Raw genomic sequence first — 11,751 nt, 5'->3', positions numbered from 1 at the left:
AACCACGTAAATTAGTAAATTAGATCAATGATGAGAGAGTCGTTTTTGTCAGTTACTATGCGACTGTTTATAGACAGGCTGAAATATCAACACGGTATGGAAACTAATTCAATTCTCGTAAAACTAAGTTTAGTTTAGAAATGGAATGTAATAGAACTTTCTTTCTCAAGAACCTAATTCTAAGTATCAAAAAATATCACAATATTTTAATAAACTTTTATGTAGTACAAACAATAACAAAACGCTTGATATGGTTTAAAACTAACTAATCGAATCATCTTGACGTGCCTGATCGATCCGATCTTCCAGCTTGGCGGGAAGTCGAAACCCCTTACGTACACGTGGATTGCTACGCATAACAATTGGTGTTAGTTTGGGAGGACTCTTGTAAGCAGCAGCTAGTAGCTGTATTTTCTGTTTTTGTACACTAATCGGTTGACCTACACCCGGTGAAAAATCGACAGGCGTTTTGGCACTGAAGTTTGTATTACTAAGTACAATTCGCACAGGAGTTGAAACGTCGGTGGTGGTTCTAACTGGTGTATTCATACTGTTAGATCGTGGTAACTTGTTTTCTTTCAACTCTAATATGCGTGAACAGCATTCATGGTAGAATGCATCCAGATCCATATTACTCAGCGAAGAGCGCATATTATTTAGTTCCTTTGAAAAATGGTTAGCTTTTGATTGTTCGCTGAAAGTGGTATATTCGGTAGCAAATGAGTTAGGAATTGAACTGAATGCGTTAATCGTTCGCCACTGAAGATTTGAAATGCAAAGAACAACTCGTTCTTTTACCACATCTTCATAAGCGTAGTCGCTAATACCGTTCCAGAAATTTACGCACAGTAAATTCATGGCCGTATCTGCTAAATAAACTGTTTGGAACTTTTTCTTGTTCAAACAACCAACTTGTACGACAACGCCAATCGTGTCAAACTCGTTAAAAGGCGGTCGAAACGTCGCATTTTTAATATCCGCTATCAACGTCAGATTTCTAAGCAGCTCTTTACGGAAATTGAACTTCTGCAGATCAATCTGTCGATATGAACTATTTTTTCCCGTCGTTAGTTGAACCTCACCGTTTCGCGTACCGTTCGCCGTTGCGTTACGGATCTCCACTGCGTTGCCTTCTTGCACTACAGCGCCAAGTTCATCCGGTGGGCGCCAAATGGAGAGCATCAGCACTTTTTCCGGCTTACGACAATCGACGATACGTACTTTCAACAGGGGGCTTACCTTCCGACTTGTGGCAGCTGGATTATCTTGCAGTCTTTCTCTAACCCGTTGGTTGATTTCGTTGTTCAGTTCTTCCTGCTGACGACGCTGGTGCTCGACGACCATCGTTTGCTGGGTTGCAGTGAAATCGTTCTGAAAATCAAGTAAAAGCTGTTAGTACAAAATCGACACTAAGGATTTTATAAAAAAAAAGTTTATGTCTAAAAGTTTACAGAAATAGATTACCTACTTATTCGAAGTATGTATATTTATTTATTTATTTAATTTGCTAAGACGTAACCTGATGGACAAAACTTCTCCAATAAATTCGATTGTGGACCGCCGTTCTCCAATTCCTTGCACACCGTGTGCTCGCCAACAGATCTCGCTCCGCCTGGTCCAATCATCTTGCTCGCTATGATCTTGGTTTTATTGTATCCGTTTAGTTTCAGCGACATTTTGAATACTGTGCTCGTACCGTACAACGGTCACTTTGCTTTAAACCATTTAACGTCAGAAACGAGCGCGATGTCTCACCCACTATTCTGACGCTTGAATTTCGATTAACTGAATCATATGCCGCCTTGAAGTCTATAAGAAAATGGAGTATACAAATTGAATTCCTGGAATTTATCGAGGATTTGTTGCAAGGTGAACGTTTCCTGCAACGGCGTCAGCCTATGAAATAAGATACTGGAGAGAATTTTGCATTCAGAGTTGAAGGAGTAGCCCTGATAATTGCTGCATTCGCCTCGATGGCCCTCTTAATAAATAGGACATACAAGAGCTTCCTACCAGTTCATGAGTAATTCTTCCTCAGTCCATACTTTTAGCGTAACCTGATGGGCCGTTCGCTCCCGACTATCAAAAATACGGCGGGATATCTTCAACAGTACATCTAAATATTGTGTCCAACGAAATCAGCGTCCCTTCCTTGCTTCTCGAGATCACTACCGTCTAAGCGTGTAACAATGGAGCCAATTAAACTAATAGAATTTTCAATGGAGGTAAAATAAGATCTACGGTCGGGTGGTAGATAGATAGCGCCTAAGCTAATTCAGCGACAGGAGGGGCTGAAATTTTAAGCCATAGTAGCTCTAGTGTATCACAAATTACGGTCGGATCAATATAGCTGATAAAATCTCTGGAAACAGCAATCAGGACTCCACCACCACGTGTCTTGCTGCTACTGCGATGATCTGGATCGCAACGGTAAAAAGATTACCAAAAAGCTGCATGCATATAACACAACTGTCTAGCTAGGGTTTGGTCTATACAACAACGTCTTAGTCACATTCGGTCGCCGTCAGAAACAAATCGTCAATTTTAGTCCGAAGTCGACGAACGTTCTGGTAGTATATCTGAAGTTCAGCAGTATCGGTGTGCCGTCAGTGAGGTTTTGCTCTATAGAGACTGACGGTGGATCATCCGGTACGAGTCAATGGGTGAATAGGAGTTAGCAAATATGTACTTTCCATGGAGACTGTTTTGGAAGCCCCGTTCTGCACGCTCGCACGTAGGACCGAGAGACTGATGAACACTGGCAGGACTACGATGGGGGGGGGGGGGGGGTGTTATCCATGATACCAACAACGGTGCGTCCTAGCGAAGCATCATTTGATAAGAAAAGCGGTCGGCTGAAGAAGGCAAGTAACCACCATTGGAAAGTGACCTATGATGAGCCGGAACCTGAGCCGAAGTTATCGCGAGGTCCAACCGATGGAGTACTAGCAGAAGCAGGGTCAATTTAGGCGTATCTGCCTCGTTGGTCTCGATTTGAATACGTCGGACAACCAAGCGTGAATCTTGCTTACTGCGAAACAGTAATTCGAATTAGGTCTCCGGAAAGACAAGCCGCCTGCGACATCAGAATAGTGCCAACTATCAACCAGAACTTGGTCAACTTAAAAGCAGGCCTCTCCTTTAGGGTGCCAGGAATGGTTCTGTATGTTCCGTTGTGCGAAAGTTCCTGAAGGCCTCTCTACCAGTAGCGGGACGAAAGAACTCTTCGCGTCCGACCTTTGCATTTGTATCCCTGCTGACTATGTTTATATCATATCCTGACTATCTTTTTCGGTTTGTCATTCGTCGGTGCGTACACATTTATCAGGCTTTAGTTAAAGAATTTGCCCTTAATTCTTCACACACAGACGGTCGCCAACGGGCCTCTACCTAATAACACGCTTCAATTGTGTTCCATGTAATACGAATCCGACTCCATACTCTGTTTTATTGCCGCCACTTTAATAGAAGTTGTAGTTGAATGTAGTCCTCGCAATAGGATCTACTACGCGGAATTTGCGTTCAGCCGTCGCGTTCCTGCGCGTTCCGGTTCAAGTAGACAGATTACAAGTATCGAGTTTCCAATAATCATTGTCCTTTTATGTTCGACCTGAGCCCGCCGCAACTAGCTCCGGGGTACGATGCTGGCCTAATAAGCCAGTCGTCGTATGTTCGAGTCTCGACTGGGCGGTGCCGCCATGAAGTCAATAGGATCTTTGCACTAGCCCCGTGATTTTCCTGTACTCTAATAACCGGCTGCAAAGTCTGTCGATTAAGAAAGGTCAAGTTTTTAAGAACGTTTATATCCATGGTTTTGCTTTGCTTTTATTTGTTCGCCTGGGTACATACCGATTGTTTCGTTGTGGTTCATTTCTTAAATTGTTCGTAGTATAAGTTTTTTAAGCATGCCGGTTTGCGATGCCTAGTCTCGCAGGCAAATTTATCGTCTTGGATATAGTTGGCGAGACATGGTGCCTCATAAATTAGCCGCCGCTCCTGCCGCCGCCGGATTAGTCGCTGTTGTACACCACCCCTGGGGGGTGCAGGGAGCAAGCACAACCTTCACTTAAACGCCAGACAAATAGTATTTTGCCGTGAAGGAACGTGTTCTTGGAATCAATCCCGGTCCAGCTAGAATACCTCAGGGCAGGTCCATCAAACGCGTAACTAACACTTAAAGATGACATAAAGGGCAACCATCGGCTAGTGTAGTAAGCCCTAGACGTCCTACACTAACCAACCGGAGGCTAAATCGCGAACCGGTGTGGGAGGAAGAACACCTTCGGGGAAGAACCGTATTTAACCTCATACATCATTCCGACTGTTAACAGATTTTCCCGCCCGTTACATAGAGCCAAAAACGTTAAATAAACTGGTCCGTACATATTTCTGGCGACGACCATCTTGACGCGGTGTTACCCGTTTGAAGTTTAAATATATAAATATTTTAAAGAAAACTACTTACTTCCATGCCCGTAAAATCAACTCCGTTATCCAGTAGTTCTGGAAGCTGCGTTGACGTTATAGTTCTGGGCACCTTTTTCGAACGATGTTTACCGTTCGATAATGACTTTTCGGCTTCTATTTCTTGCTGCACCTGTATTAGAAGGGTTTGATAATTTTTCTGCTGTACAGCATCAACTTCCTGCATATGTCGGCGCTCCACGCGTTCTGACCGTAATACTAAAAAAAATTACGCTTTTCCTGAAAATGCTTCATTTAAACCATTTAATGACTTACCAGCACCCAATGTGTCACGTTGGGACTTGTCTACAAACATTAATGGATAAACACGTATAACTACAATCTGCAAACGAGCGATTAGTCCGCCTTGGTCAAGAATATCATTGCACGATATCAGAAAACTATTTTGCACCTTATACAACCCTAATTTTGTAGCCCATTCAGCTCTCCGCGTTGAGTTGGCGTGGATTTTTAACCGCACATTTTGCGGTACTTCCAAAGGTGAGCAGCCTTCGTTCAAGTTCAGGAGCTCCGCCCCCTGCACCATTAATTTAGTTCCTACTGTAATTGTTCCCTTACTGATAGCTTGTGAAAGAGGGTAATCAACAGTCGTTCGGATTGAGTACCAACCGTCGCTCAATTCCAACTCGACCTCGAAGGGATCCTGCCCTCGAAAGATGCGAGCTGCAAATAAAACCATCCGTCGACTAGCGATATCGTCCTTTTCCAGAATCTTTCGTATCACAGGCCGCACAGCGCAAACGATTTCTTTGTGATATCGATATAAAAGCTGATCGAGTACGTTCTCGGGAGTTGTAATGCCTTTGAAATAGCTGTAAAAATTGCGTTCCATTGACGACAGCTTGATGACGATCCATTTCCAAGCGTTCTCAAACCAGCCGCTTGGCAATAGCGCGGGATCGATTCCGGGTGCACTCAGAAAAGCAGAATGTAATTCTGACATTCCTACTGAACAAAAATCGTCTAGATGTAATCTAACGGGGAGTTCGTCGTTGCCCAAAACAATCCCATCCACATTTTCAACACAGAAGTTTAACCTAAAATAAATTTGGTATCATTGAAAAAGTAATTACATAGACTAAAGAGACTCACCCGTACAACTTCACCATATCAAACTTAAAATGAACAACATTTTCTACGTTCAACATTCGTATCCGCTCAGGGACATCTAAGCCACCGTCTGCAGGCCTGGAATCCGCGACGAACTCCTTCACTGTCCGTCTACAGGGTTGTTGTTTTTTCTTCACAAATCCGTACAATCTGGGTGTACACTCGGATGATGGTTTAGTTCGGCAATTCTCAGCCTGTCGCTGCCTGGCTAACCGACGTAGATCCAAAATTTGCTCTGTAACCTTCAATCCAACATTTAGCTCGGAGCTCAACCTAGCCATCAGGTCGCCAAAACTGTCGTCCCAATTTCCATCGGAAGATTTGTTCGTTCTCGTTGGACTTTGTACGTTAATTTCTTCGAATTTAGTCACCAGTCGAACCTGTCTTGAGGACCGAGTCCTACGCGATTGAGACGATCCTTCGTCAGCGACGAACATATGTTGAAACTCGTGCTCGTCTAAGTCACTAAACAGATGATCGATTTGATTGGTACCCTCGACTAAGTCAGTCATTGAACGTGGATTAGGTGTGCTTGTCGACAAAGGGAGCTCCCCATTAACCGGTTCATTGGGTTTAGAACGCTTCAATGGAGTGTCTGGACTGCACGGTTCATCCAATCGGCGCTTCTCAACCTTTACTGATGGTACTTTATCATTCTCCCCATGGATAGCTTCATCGAGTCGTTGCATTCGAGATGAGGTAGGTGGTTCAGATTCTTCTTCATTTTGCATTTGTTCGAAAATAGATTGTGCTTTAGCTAACGCCTTTTCAGAAATACCAATAGAATTTCCCCTTGCAGTTTGAAAACCGCTCACTGCTTTTGCTTTTTCGACAGCCAGTGGTTTTCGGGATTGTCCAAATTCTTCTTTGATACAGTTTCGAAATCCATTACGCTCCACAATTTCCGTAGTTGTTTCCGCCTGAAATTCTCGTTCTACGTCATTGAACAATGCATTTGCTTTTGCGAGGGCGCTGTCGGAAACGGTCAGTGAGTTTCCACCAGCGGTTTTAAACCCAGTGTACCCAGATGTCACCGGCTGTGCTGTGTATCCGGCGCATGTCTCGTTTTCATTGCGTACAACTTGCATCCAATTTTCATCAGCGGTAAAATATTCTGTTTCAGCCTTCCAAATATCACGAGCTTTTTCCATAGCTTTTTCAGATACACCGATCATATTTCCACCTGCGGTTTGAAACCCGCAACCAGCTTTTGCATGAATTGTTGAGGTTTTAAACCCTGCCGAGAAAGGTTCGACTTCGTGTAACTTTACAAGTTCTTCTTTACCAGGCTTTAAAATTTCGTTACGTCCAACCGTATTATCCGCTGAGTCCATTTGAAATTCTCGCTCTACGTCACTCCAGAACGCATTAGCTTTCGCAAGGGCACTTTTCGATACGGTTAATGAGCTTCCACCAGCCGTTTTGAGTCCAACAAAAGATGGCCCTGGTTGTTCAGCGCGCTTTGCGCATGCCTCACGTTCATTGCACACAACGTTATTTTGTTCATCCCAAATAACTGATACTCGTTCCGTACCCTTTTCTGGAACGCCAGTCATAATTCCAATCGGAGTTTTGATTTCAGCCCAAGTTGACAGTTGAGGTTGGTCTTCAGTCATGTTAGAATAGCATATTTCGGTTGAACGAGATCGTTGCAGAGTTGTGCGAGGTCTGCAAAAAAAATTTGATTACCGATTATTTTTAACTAAATAGTTTAATACCAAAATTAAATCTGTCACGACATTCAATTAATTTGTTGATGTTGGACTGCGTCTTACCGAAATGTGGCTGGAAATGGTGGCTATCTCGAAAGCTGGTCAGGCTTTGAACGCAAATAACGCTAATAAGCGCTTTCTCGATCAATTTTCAATATTTGTGCTCCAATCGATCGGAAAATCTTCTATGCATCAACCCAAACAAAGAAAAATGTTGATTCTTGAATATGCATAATTGAAAAATTAAAAATGAAGCACTAACTAGAAATCTTACTTCGTGATTAGTTGGAAAAGACGTCGTTAAGGGGATAATGTTTTACACGCTTATAATTTGGTCAATTTTCAACAAATTTCAAAGATATTAGCACTAATCGATTGGAATATCCTCAATGCATCGCTTCCAAAAAAAAACTATTATTAATCAAAATAGTGGAGTATTGGACATGGGTGGATGGTCAAACGTTAGCTGCTGCCATTTTAATTTTGCCACTGAAAACAACATAGTCCTACGTCAACTATGCAATCATGTCTTGTACACAAAAATCTCTTTTTACGTCCATTCATTTTTCGTGATTTCGTTACGTTCACTTTTTTGCGTCCTCTTTTTTTACGACCGATTTTTTAATGTTCCTCCAATAGTGGCCGTAAAACGAGATTTGAGTGTACACAACCCCAATTGTTTTTAGTTTCTGGCAATAAGAAACATTTGCGCTATCATAGAAATTTAAAGTTAAATTTGAAACGCAAAAACTTTCCATTTTAAAATAGCCAGTTAAATGTAATTTTAAGGAACCTTCCGATTCTAGTTGCTCTATCACAGTTTTTGCCAGAAATTCTCAACCTTCACCAGCAATTGAAAAAGATCACATACCTTATTGAGTTTGCAGATACAGGTTCCTGGTTAACATATTTAACATCCGCCATACCACTTTCGGGCACCATACTGCTTTCGTAGTCGCAACTCTTTTTCGGTGATGAATGTAGCTGAACTAAAAAATCGTCATCATCATCGTCATCCAGTAGATGGTGCAGAGGTAATTTCGGTTGCTCGTCGGTTGCACAATCTGTCTCGCCCGTTGAATCCGATTCTGACTCACTGCGAAATAACCACGCAATACTCACAATGCGCGGCGATCCTGACGAAGTGAGAGATATGGGTGAAGTTGGTTCCGTTGGAAAGCCGAAAAAATCAGGTTCTTTCGCCAAAGATGTTGTATCTCGTTTTGGCTCTTCGGCTTGTTCAGACACAGATTTCGAAAAAAATTGAGAGAGCTGATCGATGTTTGCCTTAATCAGCAAACTAGAATTGAAATTATCGTCGGCAGGACTTGTAGACGGAATTTGTTGAATATCTTCATTAGGTGCATGCACTGGCAGTCCGTCGAGACAATTTAGTTCGTCATCTGAAGAGCTCGAAACTTGCTCAACTCCCAATCTGCTAGTTGAAGATGAACTTCTGCTTTCGTAACTTAACCTGCGTATTACTGGCGCTATCTGAGGTTCCATGGTTGCAGATCTCCTATTTGAAAATGTTTTATGAACACTCTTTTTATTGACTCTTTGAGGAGGGCTATCGATAAAACTTTGTATTTTAGACAACTTCGCACGAAGTTTGGAGGACACTATTTTCGAGTAGTCTATTGTTAGGTCAATATCCGAATCGTCGCTGAAATCAAAGTTTTTCGCATCTACAGATGAGGCTACAGTCCTCGGCTTATGGCAAACTGAAAAAATGAACCTGTGTATTATACAAGAAATAGCTGTCAGCACCAGTTGTTAGGTATATAGGTACTCACGTTCACGCGAGAGAGATGATTGTCTCATATTTTTCCAACGATTTCTTCGCCCTCGAAGAGGCGTTTTATTATTGTCCTTGGTCATCACCAATTCAGCAGCAACATTTGCCGTCACCTGATTCGGTGTACTGTCCCAACAATTTTTCAATTCTTTATCTGGAATACAGCTCAACCCAGCCAACTCATCTGCAGCTTCACAAATATCGAGCATTTCAGTATTCAGCTCGAACTGTGTATAACTGTAGTTTGCTTTTTGCGAACATGCAGTAGTTACTGGTTCTACCTTAATAGTACTAACAATTACTGGTTCTGCCTTAATTGAACCAGCAATTGTGGGTTCCATTTTAATAGTACCAGCAGTTGATGGCTCTGATTTAAAAGCAACTTCTTCCGATTGTATTATTTCGTCGATTTTAACAAACCTATTTTGAACATTAGCCAGAAAATCTGACGTCTGTTTTGCACGATGCTCTTCCTCAATCTGGTCAGCTCGCTCCAGAATTGCGGCCAATATAAGAGGGTCCTCATTTCCCAACTCAGCGGAATCAGTATTATCATCGATATAGAACAAATTTTCAGTTCTAGCTGGGAGAAGTTGCACTTCACGTTCTGCAACTGTATTATTCATTTGTATTTATGTATTACATTTATCTAATTTTACTTACTATTATGAGAGGGATTTGTATTTTCCGACAAAACCACTGAACTACAGGTGGCTGTTTCACTGTCATTATTCCGTTCTCGGTTCAAAGATAGCCTTGTACGCCGAAGCGTCGACTGGCCGGTGGTGGTTCGACGACGTTTGCAACGTTTAACTATTTCTGGACTAGCCGGTATTTCATCCATTATTTCAAAACAATTTAAACAAAATATGTAACACAACTATCGCTTTGAACGTACACATCACTCGCAAGATTTGCACAAAACGAAAATCGCGAGAATCTCTGTCTCTGCACTTTAACCGGTTATTTTGTTTACATTTTGTTCCTACTTCTATCCAGTGCGGCCAAACATTTAAATGGGAAAAGTAAATCTAATAAATAAATAAATATTCACAATATTCATAATTCGTGATAATGTCAATTGCAAGGAAAATTGTACCATCCAAAGTGCGATATCGCTCATAAAAGTGCTATTTTGCATTAGATCGTTTCGGTATCTTCGGCGCACTTATTGCTTGGAAGATAACGAAAAATTGCGACAATGTCAAAATTGGAATGATAATTATCTGTCAGTGTCATTCCAATCGAGCAGACGACCTATCCAACGCGTATGCAGGAAAGAGAAAGAAAACCCTTGGAAAAGCCGCATTGCATACATTTGGGATGACTTGTCGCCACTCTGTATATAGTCACTCTATAATCCAGGTTAATCGATTTGACACCACGGTAAAAATAATGCCGATGAAAAATAATATCTGACCTCACTGAAATTACACTGAAAGCAAGAAACTGGCAAGAAGACGAAATCTTGGGAGTGACTATATACAGAGTGGCGACAAGTCATCCCAAATGTATGCAATGCGGTTTTTCCGGTTTTTCCAAGGTTTTTCTTTCTCTTTCCTGCATACGCGTTGGATAGGCCGTCTGCTCGATTGGAATGACACTGACAGATAATTATCATTCCAATTTTGACATTGTCGCCACTCTGTATACCGTAGACCCCCGTTCGTTTGACCATTTTTAATCTGAACACTTTTTAATCTGAACCCCGCTGGTTTGCACGACGTGCAAATTAAAAATGGTTCAAATGTCATTCTCAATATAATATCATTTGTTTATGCAGACAATGCACATAAACACGATTTGTTTGTACTGACCTAGCGTGTTTAATCGGTTTCACATTTCGTTTTCCTAACGATTAAGATAGAAATTCGATCAGAAAATGCAATATTCGCACTTGCAACTGCCGACTAAAACAAACCACCAAAACAATAACAAAGAGCAGGGCGGCCAGTTCACAGCGGTTTCAGCATATTTCGGGTTACCAGTTGTTCAAATTTAAAAGTAACCCCGTTAGTTTGCATGAGGAATCGTTCAAACGAACGGGGGTCCACTGTATAGTCACTCTAGAGAGTATAATCAATATATATTCTATATATACATATATTGATTCTACCCTCTAGAGTGACTATGGTGACTATATATTGACAAATTTGAGTAAAAACTGTCGGTGTGTCGGTACCTGTTGCGATGGTGAGAAAAACGAAAACAAATGTCAGATGCGGTACATTTCATAAAAAATTTTCAGTAAATTTAATTTTTAACTGATTTTCGATTGAAAACTTTACTAAATTTTTATCAGGTTTTGTAAGAAATTTGCTATTTTACAAGTTATTTTAAAAACACTTTTAAAATAGTGAATTGAAAGAGCATAAATTTGAAGAATACTGTAAAAGTTAGTGTGGCGACTTAACTAATCGAACACAGCAGTGATCCTAAAGCGGTTTTTGCATATTATTGGAATGTTTTTCTACTTTACAAGATCCTTATGCTTGTTTTTTATCGGTTCAAGTCAAAGTTCTGGAGACTGACAAAACCACTGACAAAGTTTATATCAAAAATAAAGTACTCAATTTTCTTACATTTTGCAATAATAATTTTACTTGTACATTGTTTCACTACATTAAGAAAATTAAAAAAGTGAAT

At 41.2% G+C, this 11,751-nt stretch overlaps 1 protein-coding gene across 1 annotated transcript; it reads right to left on the bottom strand.

The window, feature by feature from the left end:
• Window positions 1-261: 261 nt before the first annotated feature.
• Window positions 262-9,962, bottom strand: LOC128736241 (breast cancer type 2 susceptibility protein homolog). Its single transcript, XM_053830721.1, has 7 exons — window positions 9,769-9,962; window positions 9,104-9,718; window positions 8,179-9,031; window positions 5,578-7,263; window positions 4,741-5,522; window positions 4,466-4,683; window positions 262-1,371 (listed from the first exon to the last, which is right to left on the bottom strand). Exons 1-7 carry the CDS (start codon window positions 9,947-9,949, stop codon window positions 262-264), a joined length of 5,445 nt encoding a protein of 1,814 aa, XP_053686696.1. The 5' UTR covers window positions 9,950-9,962.
• Window positions 9,963-11,751: the final 1,789 nt, after the last annotated feature.

This window comes from Sabethes cyaneus, chromosome 2, assembly GCF_943734655.1.
Source record: "Sabethes cyaneus chromosome 2, idSabCyanKW18_F2, whole genome shotgun sequence".
NCBI lineage: Eukaryota > Metazoa > Arthropoda > Insecta > Diptera > Culicidae > Sabethes > Sabethes cyaneus.
The sequence above is the reverse complement of the archived record's forward strand: the minus strand, read 5'-3'. Positions and strand labels throughout refer to the sequence as shown.

What these genes read in the sequence shown, in the direction of transcription:
- LOC128736241 (XM_053830721.1), bottom strand. Translation starts at nt 9,949, where the DNA reads ATGGATGAAATACCGGCTAGTCCAGAAATAGTTAAACGTTGCAAACGT. An exon ending in TACAAATCCCTCTCATAATA is followed by an intron (nt 9,719 to 9,768) that starts GTAAGTAAAATT and finishes TGAATAATACAG; the next exon opens with TTGCAGAACGTGAAGTGCAA. An exon ending in ATCATCTCTCTCGCGTGAAC is followed by an intron (nt 9,032 to 9,103) that starts GTGAGTACCTAT and finishes TCATTTTTTCAG; the next exon opens with TTTGCCATAAGCCGAGGACT.